Here is an 18,214-nt window from a genome sequence, read left to right as displayed (position 1 = left end):
AACTTACCTTGAGATCGTGAGTCAACAACCTCGCTCAACAGCAGCAACAATGACTTTATGTTAGAGTGTACCAAACTCACATGTATGCCAAACCTGTAATGTCTTAATAAAAACAACGTTTGTACACGACGTTTGGACTCTACGCCACATTTATTACAATCCCACAGAGGGTTGACTCGTTATAACATTCTTGGTTTTTCAGTCCAAACCTGCACGAAAGATAGATGCTCAGGTTGTGCTGGGGAATTTAGTCTCACACCCTAGCAATGAATTTCCCCATGACATTATGTGGAGTGGCTGCTGTGAAGGCTGGTGTGGGAACGTGAAGAGCTGGGGTGAGTGCTGCTTCAAATCAGCACTGAGTGATGGGGCTCTAAGATAGACCCTGGCTGGCATGGTGAATACAGTCCATTGCTGAGGACTGGCAGCACCTACACCATATGTTGACAGGCTTCCTATGTAACACAGTCTCGCTTATCACCTTTTTTCTGGAAGCTGCTGAACCCCTCTTTGTTCATTTGAACATCCCTCCCTAAATCATAGATTTCTTCATGGTCACTGACCTTTGAGCTTGTTACCATTTCTTCATGATCACTGACCTTTGAGCTTGATACCATAACAAAATCATTGGGCTGGGGAGAGACATGCAGACAAACAAGAGGATGGAAAAGCAGCAGCTGCCACGACACCCAATTAGAGATGATGAGATAGACCATTAGGATCCAAGATGTTTGTTAATCCTGAAGCAGTTGCTGCCAGTCTCAAGCACGGGCCTGCTCTCACTAAGCTGACCAAGGTGCAGCCCCTAAAGCCCCATATCTAAGCATTGAGCAGTCACATTGCTTATCCTGGCCCACCCAACACGAGTCCTCACATGCAATCTCTCCATAAGGAATTGTGGGCGATTCATTGCTTGATTTACACCAGCTTCCCAGCACAGAGGCCCTGCAACACAACTCTCTATAAATAATTGTAAAATGACTCTTTTCAGTATTGCTTTGATTATCATATTTATTCCTGGGAACAGATAAAGTGTGATTTATTGGCAAAGAACCAGGACTGCGACGTTCCACCTGGTAGGTTTGCTTTGAGCACTACAAATTGAATTTCATGCTTTTACATAGCTAATCATTTAAAATATTCTGCCCCCTATCTTCAAGACAATTTTTGATCCAATGAGTCAACTCGTCTTGATTCCCATCTGCGTTAGCCTTCTGGACCAGCCTACCTTGTAGGACCTTGTCAGAACCCTTCTTCTGGCTGATAGGAGGATGGTGGAGTGAGCTGGGAAAGAGAGGTGGGGGTGGGAACAAAACCTGGCAAGTGATATGTGGATGCAGGCAAGGAGGAATTGATTGCCAAATGGGTGGAGTAAGTGACAAAAGCTAGAGGTGAAAAGGGGACAAAGTGTGCAAAAAAAATAGGAAGGCTCCTCTTGGAGGAGCAGAGGCACAGTTCTTTACTTCCATTTCTGCAATTTTAATTTCATAACACTCAGTCAGCATCATGAATTAATTTAATGTGAGCTCTTTGGCATCAAACTTCTATAAAATCCTGTTCGCCAAGGCAGCCAAGTCTGATATCTTGCAACATCTTAAACTGCCTAAATTATAACCTCTGCGTACATCAATCATGGGAATGTTTATTGGCAGATAACATTGTTCAATTTTGCTTTATTTCAACCATTACCTTATGGTCGAACATTATGGTACGCATCTTTGATAAACATAGTGTCATGTTGTCGGGAAAACTAAATATTGGCATTTAAACTTTAAAGGTACTTACGCACACCATCACACAAAAAGTTATAATAATTATTTACAGGTTCATGAGAACATGGTCACATTGTATTTTAACTTTGACAGATTCATGTAACCTTCGTCCGCATAATTAACAGCTGAGAATATATTATGCTTGTCTTATAGTGCTGTTGACGATTAAACGTTTTGCCATTTCGCGAATGCATTCTCTTAATCAGTTTCAAACAAACCCCCAGCAATCTGCAGCACGGAATATCTACGCAAATCGCAAGGAACCATTCATTTATAAATATTTAAATGCTTTTTTTTTTAGTAAACCGACAGTTAAGAACAAATCTGTCAGTAAACAAGAACCTTGCCTACGGTCAGAGTAACCTTAGCAAAGTATGTTTGTCAACTGCTTGGAGAAGACGCATTCTCTGCAACTAGTGCATGTCCTGTGCGTTGACTGTGTTGCCAGGGAACACACTCGAACATTGACCTCGAAGCCACAATGGTTGCCGTGGTTGCAATAGAGCACTGCCTCCCTGTGCCTGGTGAATCGTGCAGTGATGGTTTTCAGTGGGAGGCTCAACCTTCCACCCACCTTTTGACATGGGGAGCAGGGAGGCAATGCCTGGAAGCTGAACGTGATGCAAAGTCAGTGAATCATGGGACGAACAAGGTCAGTAATCTGTGCACACTTAAAATAAAACATTGGATGTGTCTAGAGACAGTCGGGTTGGCATCCCTACAAATCCTGAGTTTGTGGCCACTCCATGACCAGAACTTACTTAAATTTTAGTCTCGAGCTTCATTCACAGAATAGCTGCAGCAGTAGGGAACCATTCAGCCTATCCTGCCCCTGTCAGCTCTACGTAAAAGAAGACCAACTAGTGTCCATTTCTCACCCGCCCAATAGCCCTGAATATTTCCCTTTTCAGATTAATCCCAATTCTCATGTCACTTTTGTTTTTTGGCCAATTACCCTTGCTCCAAATCTTTCAGGGCCTGAACTTTCTATCTCAGGAACAATTTCACTCAAACTACTTTCTCTAAACTCCAACTTGTTCTTTTGAACACCTCTGTCAGATCCACTCTCAGTACGAGAATATATTCTGCATCCAGAGTTTATCCATGTAACTGAAGTTGCTCATCCAAAGGATCATTCTACTGTTTCTCATCTGCACCATCTCCAATGTCTTCATATCTTACCTGTGTTGTGCCCAGAAATTCCATTTGCAACTAAACCAATATTTTCTATAAAGCTTTATTATGACCCCCTTGCTCTTGTACCCCATGCTTCTACTCACAAAGCTCGGATCATGTGCCTTTTTCACTGCTCTGACACTTCCAATGATTTATACATATGTACATCCAGATCTCTTTGCCCCTGTAACCCTTTTAGAATTTGGTCCTCTACACTGCTTCTCCTCATTCTATTTTTCTGCATTACATTTCATCTGGTGCATATCCATCCACACCACCAAACTGTCGAAAGCATTTTAAAGTCTATTGTTAGTCTCTTCCAGGTTTGCCTTACCTGCAGATTTGGAAATTCTGCCCTGCAAACCACGTTAGAAAAGCTGTTGTCTTAACATTCCCAGGGGAACACTGATGTACATTTCTTTCCAATTCAGAAAATAAATATTTCTTACTAAAATCTATTTCCTATTGCTCAGCCAGTCTTCCATATGTGGCTGCTGCTGTACCTTTTATTCAATGAGCTTCAATCTTGATGACAAGTAAATTATGTGGCACTTTACCAAGTACCCTTTGAAAGTCTATGATAGTCACATATCCAAAAGTCTTCATTGACGATATTCTCACAAAACCGTATCAAGCCAGTTAAACATAATTTGCCCTGGACAAATAGATGTTTCTAAAATATTTCTCCATTTCTCAGGTTGAGGGGCACAGTGGTAGAGTTGCTGCCTCACAGTGATCATTTTGCCTGTCAATCATTGATTCTGATTTACCTGGACTAGATTTCTTCTCACCCTTTAGATGTTTGCCCTTCTCCTATTGACTATTTTTTATCATCCTTATCCATTACGATTCTGAACCTTATGATATTGTAAACATCAATGCAGCTTCCCTGGTGTCTTTTTTGAAACATCTCCATCATCCTCATAAAAACCTAAGCACAAAAGGTAAACAAAACAAAATTTATGAGAAAGCCTATTGGAACAGAGGTTTACATTACCTTAAGAAGAGATGGAACAGAAATGGTGTTCCCCATGGCTATGTTGGGCTTTGTTGGTTTTCATGAATTGCATGAAAGCAGAATATTGTCATAATGTATAGAGGACCCTAAAACACTATTCACTATAATGAATAGTGAGCAGGATAGTGATGGACATAGACAGCCTCAAAACAATGGGTGGACATAGGTCAAATGAATTTTCACATTGAGTGGTCCAACGTGTTATATTTTGTTAGAGATTAAAACCATACATTTTGCTTGTGGTGCATCAACCACACAGGAAAAAAAAACACAAGACCTGGTGCTTCACAAAGATAGACATAATGTGTAAAAGCAAACCCTGCATGAGATATCAGAAACAAAACGCTCAGCCAACCAGTCCATTCTGGCAGTCATTCTGCATTGGAACTTCCTGAAGATTTTCCTCATCTAACAGTGTGGCCTTTTTTTGTTCTCTTTTCCTTCATTGCCTTGTCTAGCTCCCCCTAAATGTATAAATACTATTCACTTCAACCACTCATTACAGTAACAAGTTCCAGCTTATCACTTCTTTACTCAGAGTGATGGTAATATTGAGTAAAGAAACGTCTTCTCAATTCCTTGTTCCTTGAAGACACTTTTCTATTCTCTTGTTATGCCCTTACCCACATTTCCACTCAATCAAAATACTTCATAACTTTAAGGACTTCCATTAGTTCATCCCTTGGCCTTCCTTTCTCAAGAGAAAAAAGACCCAACCTTTTCATCATTTCCATTTATATTTGTCCATGTGTTTCTGATGTCACTCTCAAAAATCTTTTCTCCTTGCTCTCAAGTGCTGCTATATTTTTATAAGATGGCAACTAGAAAGGTTGTATAAATGGTAATTGAACCATGGTTCAATGCAGGTATGGCACATATTTCCTTACTATTTAATTTCACCTTTCCAGATAATAAGCCTTGGTGCTTGGCTTGTCTTTCTCATGACCTTGTTGATCTGTTTGGGAATATCTAGATATTGGTGCCTGTGCACTGCGAATTGTGTTTGGCCCTTTCCTGCGCCTTCCAGATCATATGTAATCTCTCTGTCCTTCCTACCAAAATGTAGTGATCATCTTTATCTGTGCTGAGTTTAATTTGCCAATTATTAGCTCATTCCGCAAGTATATTTATCTCCTCCTTGGAATGTGTTGCAATCCTCTCAGTATTGGTATTCTAGCAACAATTTGGAATAATCTGCAAATTCAAAAAATATTTTCGATTTCATTCCACTCTATTCGATCCAGAAGCAAATCGTTTAACCCATTTATATAACAATAGTCAAGAGTGATTAATTGTTATATGTTCGGGCAACTGAACAATGACATTCTTAGTTGTAGCAACATAACAGGACTGTAAACACATACTCAGAAATAATATACGTATAATGATCGAAAAATCAAAGAAACATAGAAAATAGGTGCAGGAGGAGGCCATTCGGCCCTTCGAGCCAGCACCGCCATTCATTGTGATCATGGCTGATAGTCCGCAATCAGTAACCCGTGCCTGCCTTCTCCCCATATCCCTTGATTCCACTAACACCTAGAGCTCTATCTAACTCTCTCTTAAATCCATCCTGTGATTTGGCCTCCACTGCCCTCTGTGGCAGGGAATTCCACAAATTCACAACTCTCTGGGTGAAAAAGTTTTTTCTCACCTCAGTCTTAAATGGCCTCCCTTTTATTCTAAGGCTGTGGCCATTGGTTCTGGACTCGCCCAATATTGGGAACAATTTTCCTGCATCTTGCTTGTCCAGTCCTTTTATAATGTTATATGTTTCTATAAGATACAATACAATACAATTTATTGTCATTTGAGCCTCAGTGAGGCACAAACGAAATTCCGTTTCCACAGCCATACAAACAAAGACAATTTCCTACAGACATACACACAATTTAATTCACACAAACATCCATCATAGTGAACCCACTGTGATGGAAGGCAAAGTCTTTTCTTTCCCCTGTTCTCCATTTCTCTCCCGATGTCGAAGCCCCAGGCGGGCGATGCTAAGTCCCACGACCATTTTAGGCCGTGCCGGGCGATTTACGGCCCCGCTCCCGGTCTAAAAGTCACAGTGTTGGAGCCCCCGGCGGGCGCTGTAATGTCCCACGGCCATGAAGCCGTGCCGGGCGATGTACGTCCCCGCTCCGGGTCGTTCCAACCCCGCGACACGGGCTGGAGAAGTCGCATTGCGGGAGCTCCGGGAAGCGGTCTCTCTCTCCACCCGGACCTGCTAGCTCCCGATATCACAGTCTACCAGACCTGCAGCTGCGTTGCTGGAGCCTCTGAGCCCCAGGAGTCGAGTCGCAGCAGCGAGTCACCACCGCTCCCCACGCTCTGAGGCCGGCCAGCCCCACGATGGTGAGTAGTCCGCAGCTCCGCAGTCTCCCGAGCCCCCGGGTCATTCAGGTTGGAGGCCGCTCCATGGTGCTAGGGCCCAACGACAATGGAGATCCGACAGGGAAAAGATATCCCCTCATCCTTCTAAACTCCAGTGAATACAAGCCGAGTCTTTTCAATCTTTCCTCATATGACAGTCCCGCCATCCCAGAGATCAATCTCGTGAACCTAGGACCACAATACTCCAGATGTGGTCTCACCAGAGCCCTATACAACTGCCAGAAGAACCTCTTTACTACTATACTGAAATCTTGTTATGAAGGCCAACATTCCATTAGCTTTCTTCACTGCCTGCTGTACCTGTAAGCCAACATTTAGTGGCTGGTGTACAAGGACACTCAGGTCTCGCTGCACCCCCCCCCCCCCCCCCCCCTTACCTAGCCTAACCCCATTGAGATAATAATCTTCCCCCTTCTTTTTGCCGCCAAAGTGGATAACCTCAAAATTATCTATATTATACTGCATCTGCCACGCATCTGCCCACTCACTCAACCTGTCCAGGTTACCCTGTAACCTCCTAACATCCTCTTCACAGTTCACACTGCCACCCAGCTTTGTGTCATCCGCAAACTTGCCAGTGTTGCTCCTAATTCCCTCTTCCAAATCATGAATATATATGATAAACAGTTGTGCCACTGCCTGCCATTCCATTCACTCCTACTCTTTGCTTCCTGTCTGTCAACCAATTTTCTATCCATGTTAATTTTCTATCACTAAATTACTCATAAATTACTAGTCCTTTATACATTGTAGGAACCATTTTCTCTTATCTCCTTTGCATATCCTTAATGACAAATTAATCCACCATGATTTTTATTTGTATTAATAATTTGTTTGCATATATAAAGTTATGATGGGCTGCTTTGAAACACTGGTTATCCCACAACTGGAGTATTGAGTTAATTTCTAGTAATTACCCCGCAGGAAGAACGTAAATGTTTTGGAAAGATCAAATAGAATGATAGAATAAACAAAAACATTGTTTCTCAATAACACAGCTTTTTAATTGAACTTTGTATCTCTTTCTCAGAAGTCCTCTATGAAGCCTGAGATGCTCTTATTATATAACCACAAATCTATACAAAAATATCACTTAACAAATTTGTCTAATTGAAAATGATTAACTTCAAGCATGTGTGAACTGTGAGAGAAAATCTCCATACTCATTTACAGGACTAACATCTATGCATATGAAAACTCAAATCATTTCATCATCATCGTCATCATCATAACTTATTGCATATCTATAGCAAATTATCATCAAGTCTCAAGAATTTTACAACTGAAAACACTTTCCACACAATTGTTCAATAACAAGATTTAGGGATTGGAAGACAAAAAAAAAGACTATGTCAAAACTTCAGAGAGTTTGTTATATATGTGGTAAGCAATTTGGATTGCATTCAATTGCTGTTCATGAACCTCAGTGCCTGAAGAAATGGCAGATTGAAAATGGAAAATTACCAAAACACCTACAAAGACCAGAACCCAAAAGAAAAGAGACAGTTAACGCAGATGGTTCACTTGACATTAATGCCGCAAATGCAGCAGCAATCGAAAGTGCAAATGCTCAGCTTATTCCCTGTGAAAACTGTGGGCGAACATTCCAGCCTGATCGACTTCCTGTGCACCAGAAAAGCTGTAAACCAAAAGATGGAGGCGCAGCATCCAACACACGTCAGCCAAGTACAAGTTACAAATCTGTAAGTGTTTTGGTATATTTCCTAACAAGTACTTCAAGTCAAGTCACTGTCAAGTCACAGAAGTGGCAGAAAGGCAGTGCGCAGAAAGCCTGATTCAGAGGATAGTATTGCATTAAAAAAGAATAAATCTGCTTAAGATGGTAAATCAAGAGTGAGCAAAGACTTCAGTGGATCTGAAGAGAAGGCCAAGGTGTAATTTAACTTCACAAGAGGATTGAAGGATGGGCAGCTGGGTAGTATGGCATGGAATATCAGTGGTGTAGATTTGTATGAATTGTAGTTTGTTTTTGTGTAAGGTAGATCTTCAGAATACAGTGAGAGGATTTGAGACGTTGGAATCAATTTATATGTGGCGATGTCATTCAGTTCTACATAATTAGTATCTTATGTAAATCCTAACAAAATGATGAATTCCAGTTTTCTTTTCTACCTATTACAGAATTGGATGTAGATATGGATGAGTATTGCCATTTAAAATTGTGTGTTGGTGAATTTTAAGTCTTAAATATACTTTTAAGTAAATACTGAGAAGTTCAAAGCTGTGACATTTGATCCTCCTCATAAAGTAATTTCCTTAGCCACCAATTCAAATCTCCTAGATACTTGCAATCTATTGAAAACAGAATCAGGTCGCCAGCAACATTTGTGCAAGTGCCCTGCTTTTTGTCCCTTGGTTTGACCACTTTTCCTATGTTATAAAAAGTACCGTAATCCCCCCCATTAGCAGGCCTCTGAAAAACATACATATGTTAGTAGAAGCCGTTTAGGAAACAAAACTAAGTTAGAGGAGAATTCCATGAAACCAGTTGGTTCCAGTTTTAAGAATAGATTTTCTACTAGGAAGAAGTAGAGAAAATTAGAAAGAACCATTTCACACAACAAGCTGCAAATGGAGTAGATCAACAAGGAAATACAAGGTCTTGTATGTATTTTCAAAATATTAGAATGACAATAAGGTTCATGCACATTTCTGCCAAAACAAAAGTTTCATTCCGGCTCAGCACCCACTCATTGATTCAATGTATGAAAATATCCTCAACCATAACATAAAGAATGAGACCTAGTATGTCAACCTGGAAACAACCCATTTATGCTGTCTTTCAGTTTTCTGTAGGTTAGCTACCCTCCTATCCACATCCAGTATATTACTTGCAACCTGTGCATTCATGTCTTACTCTGCAATCTGTGCATTCATGTGCTCACTCTGGCCATGGAGGAGGCCCAGGACAGAAAGGTCGGATTCGGAATGGGAGGGGGAGATGAAGTGCTGAGCCACCGGGCGATCAGATTGGTTATTGGGGACCGAGCAGAGGTGTTCGGCGAAACGATCGCCAAGCCTACGCGTGGTCTCACCGATGTAGATCAGCTGACATCTAGAGCAGTGGATGCAATAGATGAGGTTGGAGGAGGTGCAGGAGAACCTCTGTCGCACCTGGAAAGACTGCTTGGAAAGACTACATTTACTGTTTTTTTCTTTATCCACCTGATGTCCCTTTAGTATATCTGTGACCAAGAAACCAAGTGACATCGCAGGCAACCCAGTAATGGCTTGAAAATAGACCGTCAGAAATAGAAAATCAATTTGATTTTAGTAACTATGGAAAGTAACACATGAACAAGAGCTCTTTGTGGGGATCTCTGTGAATATTGTCGTTAATACCTTGAGTCTTTTCCTGCTGCAGGAGATCCACTGTTTAGCATTCTGATAGAATGGGCACCCTATCCCTTTTCATGTTCTTCTCTTCTGTAGCAAAAAACATGGGAACTATAAAAGAAAAAAAAAAACCCTGTCACTTTACTCTCTGTTCATGTTAACTTTGAAAAAAAATAATGTAATTTCTTCCTACAACAATATGGATGTGTTTGTCTGAATATGCACTTGAATTTATTAACTGGGCTATCCAATAACATGAGCACATTTGAACCCTGGTTTGATTTTGCATTCTGAAGGCTTTGCTCAGTCTGGGAAATGTAAGGTAAGCAAATACACTGGTGTATTCTTAACCGAGTATACATTTTAGCTCGGTTTCAAACCAATGCGCTAAATTTCATGTTCCGTTTGAGTTATGTAGTATATTTTAGTTTAGAATTGAAAGACTGACATTTAACCATTGTCTTTAGCCACCAATAAGTAGGCGTCCACGAACAGTTGTCTGCTACCTTTGTGGACGGGAATATGGAACTACTTCGATAAGTATCCATGAACCCCAGTGTTTAATAAAATGGCGCCTTGAAAATGACAACCTACCCAGGCATCTCCGGAGACCTGAACCCAAAAAACCTGAGGTCCTGCCTATCAAGGGTAGGTGCACTGAGATGTAATTCTTTAATGTTTCTATTGTAGATTAATTATTAAAAATACAGCTAATTTTGATTGGTTTGTTTCAAGCAATCATTCTACATAATGCAACGGTATCTCTGATATGTATGTCCTGTTTGCTACACTTCATGTATTAAATCTTCCTTTGCTGTGCTGATTGATATGTGTCACAAATATAGATGATGGCTTCATATTTATATTTTCCTAGCTCAAGTTAAACGTTGGATCTAATACGATTCTACATTATTGAAAATGTAAATTTTCTTAACATCTGATGGAAAACTAATTAATCTGATGGGAAACTAATTCATAAAATTAATTAATTAAATGCCTTTGGAATTATTTTTTCCCTCAGCCTTCCAATTGTAGATACAATTTGAATGTTTTTTTGCTGAAAGAATTTCAAGGGGAGCCATTTTCAATTGTTTATTTTTACTTAAGAAGCAGAATTCCTTTGTCCACTATTCATGCAGATATTTTTGAATAACAGCACTGTTAACAATATTCCCCAGACTTATGACAAGGGAATAACGTTTAGCACAACATATCGGCAGTGAAGTCCGACCAAAGATAGTCCGGGGGTCACCAATGTGGTAAATAGTAGTTCAGGTCTACTCTCTGGTTGTGGTAGGATGATTCAGTTGCCTGTTAGTAGCTGGGGGAAAACTGTCCCTGAAGTGGAGGTATGCCTTTTATACTTTCATACCTTGGTTCCTCAGGATTAAATCTAGTATTGTCCCTTCCTCACGAGTTCAAAAAGTCCTCCAGAAATTGCACCCACAGTGATCTTCCACATTAGGATGATCCCAGTTCATATTAGCGCACTGGAAATCATCTTCTTACTTTGTCTAATCCTCCGCTCCTCTATCTCCTACTGACGATGGGCTTTTAACAAACCCCAACAAAGTCACGTTTATTATCAAATGGACAAGTACAACGAGGTACAAGTACAATGAAAATCTAGCATGCACAAGCACAAAGACACACAAAAACATAAATTATGCATGAATTCATGTACTTTCTGCAAAACAATAAAAGAAAGTGTGCAAAAAACAAGACATCAGTGCAAAACATATTAGAAAAACGTTGAAGGTAATGCAAGAGTTAGTTGTGGTGTTCCCTTGCCGAGGCAGGATTAGGGTTATGTATATCAGTTCAAGAACCTGATAGTTGTCTGAAATGTCTGTACTGGTGGTGTGTCCTAAGTATCCTATAGCTTCTCACATGGTTCTCTTTTACAAGAAACTTTATAAAAATGAAAAGCCTACGAGCTTTCCCCATTTCACCATTACATTGTGGACAAGTGCAGGAATGGATTCTTTAGCTATTTCATGCAATATGTTTTAATTGTTTGTAGAGTCAGAGAGCTGTTCAGCATGGAGAAAGGCCCTTTGACCTAACTTGTCCAGGACAACCAAGTTGCCTAACCAAGCCAGTCCCATTTCCCTGTATCCCTCCAAATCCTCCTTTTATATTTACCTGTCTAAGTGTCTTTTAAATGTTGTAATTGTACCCACCTTTACAACTTCTTCTGCCAGCTCGCTCCATGTATGTATTTAGAGTACTCTAAAGTGCTCATCCTTAAGTCATGAACCTTATCATTTCATATCATTTTAATGGCAGTTTAACCATTTTGTTCTTCACTTAAAGGACAGATTTACCAGCTATTTTTTTGATAACCACAGAACCCTTCTAGCTATATTTGTTAAGGTTTGGTCGTTGCATATCCTGCTGACTTGTCACAACTCGAGATTTAATTCACAAACAAATCAATGGTGAAAAATGCAGATTAAATGTTCTCGATGTTGGTGGAGCCCAGAACCAGGGGTCACAGTTTAAGAATAAGGGGTAGGCCATTTAGGACTGAGATAAGGAAAAAAAATTTCACCCAGAGAGTTGTGAATCTGTGGAATTCTCTGCCACAGAAGGCAGTCGAGGCCAATTCACTGTTTTCAGGAGAGAGTTCGATGTAGCTCTTAGGGTTAATGGAATCAAGGACTATGGGGAGAAAGCAGGAACGCGGTACTGATTTTGGATGATCAGCCATGATCATATTGAATGGTGGTGCTGGCTTGAAGGGCCTAATGGCCTACTCCTGCACCTATTTTTTATATTTCTCTTTCTAAAATGCTTTTCTGTCATTTTGTGTCTGATTTCAAGGTATGAATTTCAACAAATAGAGCTGCATTTATCTTTATTATAACCATATAACCATATAACCATATAACCATATAACAATTACAGAACGGAAACAGGCCATCTCGGCCCTACAAGTCTGTGCCGAACAACTTTTTTCCCCTTAGTCCCACCTGCCTGCACTCATACCATAACCCTCCATTCCCTTCTCATCCATATGCCTATCCAATTTATGTTTAAATGATACCAACGAACCTGCCTCCACCACTTTCACTGGAAGCTCATTCCACACCGCTACCACTCTCTGAGTAAAGAAGTTCCCCCTCATGTTACCCCTAAACTTCTGTCCCTTAATTCTGAAGTCATGTCCTCTTGTTTGAATCTTCCCTATTCTCAAAGGGAAAAGCTGATCCACATCAACTCTGTCCATCCCTCTCATCATTTTAAAGACCTCTATCAAGTCCCCCCTTAACCTTCTGCGCTCCAGAGAATAAAGACCTAACTTATTCAACCTTTCTCTGTAACTTAGTTGTTGAAACCCAGGCAACATTCTAGTAAATCTCCTCTGTACTCTCTCTATTTTGTTGACATCCTTCCTATAATTGGGCGACCAAAATTGTACACCATACTCCAGATTTGGTCTCACCAATGCCTTGTACAATTTTAACATTACATCCCAGCTTCTATACTCAATGCTCTGATTTATAAAGGCTAGCATACCAAAAGCTTTCTTTACCACCCTATCTATATGAGATTCCACCTTCAAGGAACTATGCACGGTTATTCCCAGATCCCTCTATTCAACTGTATTCTTCAATTCCCTACCATTTACCATGTACGTCCTATTTTGATTTGTCCTGCCAAGGTGTAGCACCTCACATTTATCAGCATTAAACTCCATCTGCCATCTTTCAGCCCATTCTTCCAAATGGCCTAAATCACTCTGTAGACTTTGGAAATCATCTGCATACTTACTAATCCAATTTACCACACCATCCAGATCATTGATGTACATGACAAACAACAAAGGAATCAACACAGATCCCTGAGGCACCCCACTAGTCACCTGCCTCCAACCCAACAAACAACCATCCACCATTACCTTCTGGCTTCTCCCATTCAGCCACTGTTGAATCCATCTTGCTACTCCTGCATTTATACCCAACAGTTGAACCTTCTTAACCAACCTTCCATGAGGAACCTTGTCAAAGGCCTTACTAAAGTCCATATAGACAACATCCACTGCTTTACCCTCGTCAATTTCCCTAGTAACCTCTTCAAAAAATTAAAGAAGGTTAGTCAAACATGACCTTCCAGGCACAAATCCATGCTGACTGTTCCTAATCAGACCCTGTTTATCCAGATGCTTATATATATTATCTCTAAGTATCTTTTCCATTAATTTGCCCACCACTGAAGTCAAACTAACAGGTCTATAATTGCTAGGTTTACTCTTAGAACCCTTTTTAAACAATGGAACAACATGCGCAGTACGCCAATCCTCGGGGACTATTCCCGTTTCTAATGACATTTTTGTCATAGCCCCGGCTATTTCTACACTAACTTCCCTCAATGTCCTAGGGAATATCCTGTCAGGACCTGGAGACTTATCCACTTTTATATTTTTCAAAAGTGTCAGTACTTCTTTTACTTTGAAACTCATAGTATCCATAGCTATTGTACTAGTTTCCCTTACCTCACATATTTCAATATCCTTCTCCTTGGTGAATACCGAAGAAAATAAATTGTTCAATATCTCCCACATCTCTTTTGGCTCTGCAGATAGCTGTCCACTCTGTCTCTCCAATGGACCAATTTTATCTCTCATTACCCTTTTGCTATTAATATAGCTGTAGAAACCCTTTGGATTTACTTTCACCTTACTTGCCAAAGCAACCTCATGTCTTCTTTTAGCTTTTCTAATTTCTTTCTTAAGATTCTTTTTACATTCCTTATACTCCTCAAGCACCTCATTTACTTCATGCTGCTATAATTATTGTAATCTCCCTCTTTTTCCGAACAAGATGTCCAATTTCCCTTGAAAACCAGGGCTCTTTCCAATTTTTACTGTTTCCTTTCATCCGAACAGGAACATAAAGATTCTGTACTCTTAAAATGTCCCCTTTAAATGTCCTCCATTTCTCTTCTACATCCTTCCCATAAAATAAAATGTCCCAGTTCACTCCTTTTAAATCATTTCGTATCTCATCAAAGTTAGCCTTTCTCCAATCAAAAATCTCAACCCTAGGTCCAGTTCTGACTCTCTCCATAATTATATTGAAACTAATGGTATTGTGATCACTGGACCCGAAGTGCTCCCCAACGCATACCTCCGCCACCTGTCCCGTCTCATTTCCTAACAGGAGGTCCAGCACTGCCCCTCCTCTAGTAGGTACCTCTATGTATTGCTGCAAAAAACTATCCTGCACACATTTTACAAACTCCAAACCATCCAGCCCATTTACAGAATGTGTTTCCCAGTCTATGTGTGGAAAGTTGAAATCTCCCACAATCACTACCTTGTGCTTACTACTAATATCTGCTATCTCCTTACATATTTGCTCTTCCAATTCTCGACCCCCATTTTCCGGTCTATAATACACCCCTATAAGTGTTGCTACACCTTTCCCACTTCTCAGTTCCACCCAAATAGCCTCCCTAGATGAGCCCTCCAATCTATCCTGCCAAAGCACTGCTGTAATATCTTCCCTGACTAGCAATGCAACATATCCACCTCTTGCCCCTCCAATTCTATCACACCTGAAGCAACAAAATCCTGGAATATTTAGTTTCCAATCACAGCCCTCCTGCAACCATGTTTCACTGATTATCACTGATTATCATGCCTAACCAGGTGGTTAAAATGCATGAAAAAACAGTCCCCGTAACTTTCTTTATTTCTAAAATTATTATGGTAGGAATATTAAATATCACCCAGTGTAAGGCTTTGGTCATGTCTGTGTTATGCTGTCAGTCACTAATTATTTATCATATTAGTGACATTATTTGCAATAACTTTAAAGACTAAGGAATTGGCAGCAGTATCTTGATGTTCTGAATTTCAAAGCAACGGGTAGAGGATGAAAGCCACAGTTGATGGGGAACCAAAATCAGCAGTTGAAAATTCAGATCACGAGCAGCAAAAAGCATTGTTATGTTGAATGGGCTACATTGTTAGAAGATCTGATTCACAACCAACTAACCAACCTACTAGGAAAACAAGATTGATGTTTTTTTTAAGTCCAGTAAATGATTGTTATAACTTTGGGATTGTATAAACAAAAAAAGATTTAATACATTTTATAATCAAAACCAAATATAAACACATTCTGCCATAAATCAATTTTCATTTGTGTACGTATTTTAGTACACAATGCATTTAACAAATAATCATCAAGATTATAATCTGTAGTTAGCAACAACTTTTACACAACTTTCGCTTACTCATTAATTTAAACACCCCCCCCCCCCCCCCGTATCCCCAACGTGCCGACAAATTCACCAAGTTATTTGTATTCATGGTCCAAAACAAACTCCACATCATCATCTACTTAAAATAATATTAGTTGATGGTCACAGAGAATGCTTTGACCTTTATACTTCTATTAATCTTGTTGACAATGTATAGAAATTGTATTAGCCTTTTGAACTAACTTTAACTTTGTTTGTGTAAGTCTTCTGGTATTTCCATTAAAATAATGATACGCCATCACTGAAAATCAACACTGACTACATAATATACATATATGGTCAAAGGAAACCTGCTATCCTTGTGCACCAACACATTTTTAACTTGCCCTCTTCCCAGTTAGAAGAATTAGTTCGTTATAGTGTGGAATGCATAAGGGATTGACTAGAATCTTGGAACTTTTGCTGTCATGAATAATGCACAACAGCTGGCCTTTCTGACGTTGATGAAGACCAGATCCAGCAGGTCAGGCTTATACAGAGCATTCCAACAGTGGCCCATGGAACAAGAAAAAAGGTTTAGACATCACAGTAAGATAATTTTTTTAATGGATCATATGGGAGAATTCACAAGGATTTAAATAGCTCATGTTCTGCAACATTCTCCATGATAGACATGTTATTAAAAAGCAACTTCAGTCAGAGTTTAAAAGGGGTAGCTGCGAAACATATTTAGTCCAGAATTTATACAAAGTAGAATATTTATCTTTAATTTTAGTCTTCGATCTTTATGAATTTTCTATCAGGCAACACATTCTCAGCAGATAGTGCAGCTTAACTGCCCCGACAACACAGACCGGTGCTAACTCGATGTGGAGTTTCCATCTATTCCCTTCGATTTTGTGAGTTGTCCCTGGAAGCTCCAGTTTTCTCCCTTATTTCAATTTGTGCTGGTTGGTGGGTTAATTGACCAATGTTAATTATTCACACGATAGCGGAGTGTTGGGAAAATAAATGGGGAAATTAACGGGAAACTGAGGGACAATAGGTTACAGACAAGTTAGTGAGGAAAAAAGCCAGTATAGATTCAATCGACCGAATGGGCTCCTGTGTTATAGGAAAATACCAAAAATGCTGCATGGATTTTTACAAATAAATTGCATACTGAAACATGCCACTATATTTGTAAAAATCCATGCATCTTCATTAATAGACTGTACAATTGCTTTTATATTTATTACATCTCACATACCTCCCCCAGAACATTTATGTAATGTTCTGTAACACCCTTGTCTTAAACATCCAGTACCCAGGAGATATGACTGTATTACATTTGGTCGAGACCAATATTTTCCAGAGAATGTTTGCCTTCTTACATTCTACCTCAGAAACTGTTACCCAGTCAATGCATCATCCTATGTGCCCACAAGTCATACAGCACAAAAATAAGCCCATCGTCTCATCTCGTTCATGCCGACCAAGGTGCCCATCTATGCTTGACCTGTTTGCCTTTGTTCGACCCATATCATTCTCAACATTTCCTATATATGTTCCTGTCCAACTGTATTATGAATTTGTTATTGTATGTGCCTCAATTATTTCCTCTAGCAATTCATTCCATGTACCCACCACCCATTGTGTGACAAAGTTACAATACAATAGATACAATAGACAATGGGTGCAGGAATAGGCCATTCAAACCTTCGAGCCGACACTGCCATTTAATGTGATAATGGCTAATCATCCACAATCAGTACCCCGTTCATGCCTTCTCCCCATATCCCCTGACTCCACTATCTTTAAGAGCCCTATCGAGCCCTCTCTTGAAAGTATCCAGAGAACCGGCCTCCACCACGAATTCCACAGACTCACAACTGTCTGTGTGAAAAAGTGTTTCCTCATCTCCGTTCTAAATGGCTTGCCCCTTATTCTTAAACTGTGCCCCCTGGTTCTGGACTCCCCCAACATCGGGAACATGTTTCCTGCCTCTAGCATGTCCAAACCTTTAATAATCTTATATGTTTCAATAAGATATCCTCTCATCCTTCTAAATTCCAGAGTATACAAGCCCAGCTGCTCCATTCTCTCAGCATATGACAGTCCTGCCATCCCGGGAATTAACCTTGTGAACCTACGCTGCACTCCCACAATAGCAAGAATGTCCTTCCTCAAATTTGGAGACCAAAACTGCACACAATACTCCAGGTGTGGTCTCACTAGGGCCCTGCACAACTGCAGAAGGACCTCTTTGCTCCTAAACTCAACTCCTCTTGTTATGGCCAAC

At 40.1% G+C, this 18,214-nt stretch overlaps 1 protein-coding gene across 1 annotated transcript in view; it reads left to right on the top strand.

Annotated features, from left to right (window-relative positions):
• Positions 1 to 2,147: 2,147 nt before the first annotated feature.
• Positions 2,148 to 18,214, top strand: part of LOC129695808 (zinc finger protein 474-like) — a 28,674-nt gene continuing 12,607 nt past the window's right edge. Inside the window, exons 1-3 of the mRNA XM_055633137.1 lie at positions 2,148 to 2,424; positions 7,394 to 8,066; positions 10,188 to 10,368. Of these exons, the coding sequence (XP_055489112.1) occupies positions 7,713 to 8,066; positions 10,188 to 10,368 (535 nt within the window). The 5' untranslated portion in view covers positions 2,148 to 2,424; positions 7,394 to 7,712. The remainder of the gene's footprint in view (positions 2,425 to 7,393; positions 8,067 to 10,187; positions 10,369 to 18,214) is intronic.

The sequence above is a fragment of the Leucoraja erinacea genome, chromosome 3 (genome assembly GCF_028641065.1).
Source record: "Leucoraja erinacea ecotype New England chromosome 3, Leri_hhj_1, whole genome shotgun sequence".
NCBI classification, from domain to species: domain Eukaryota; kingdom Metazoa; phylum Chordata; class Chondrichthyes; order Rajiformes; family Rajidae; genus Leucoraja; species Leucoraja erinaceus.
Note: the sequence above shows the minus strand (reverse complement) of the source record. Positions and strands in the feature narration are given on the sequence as shown.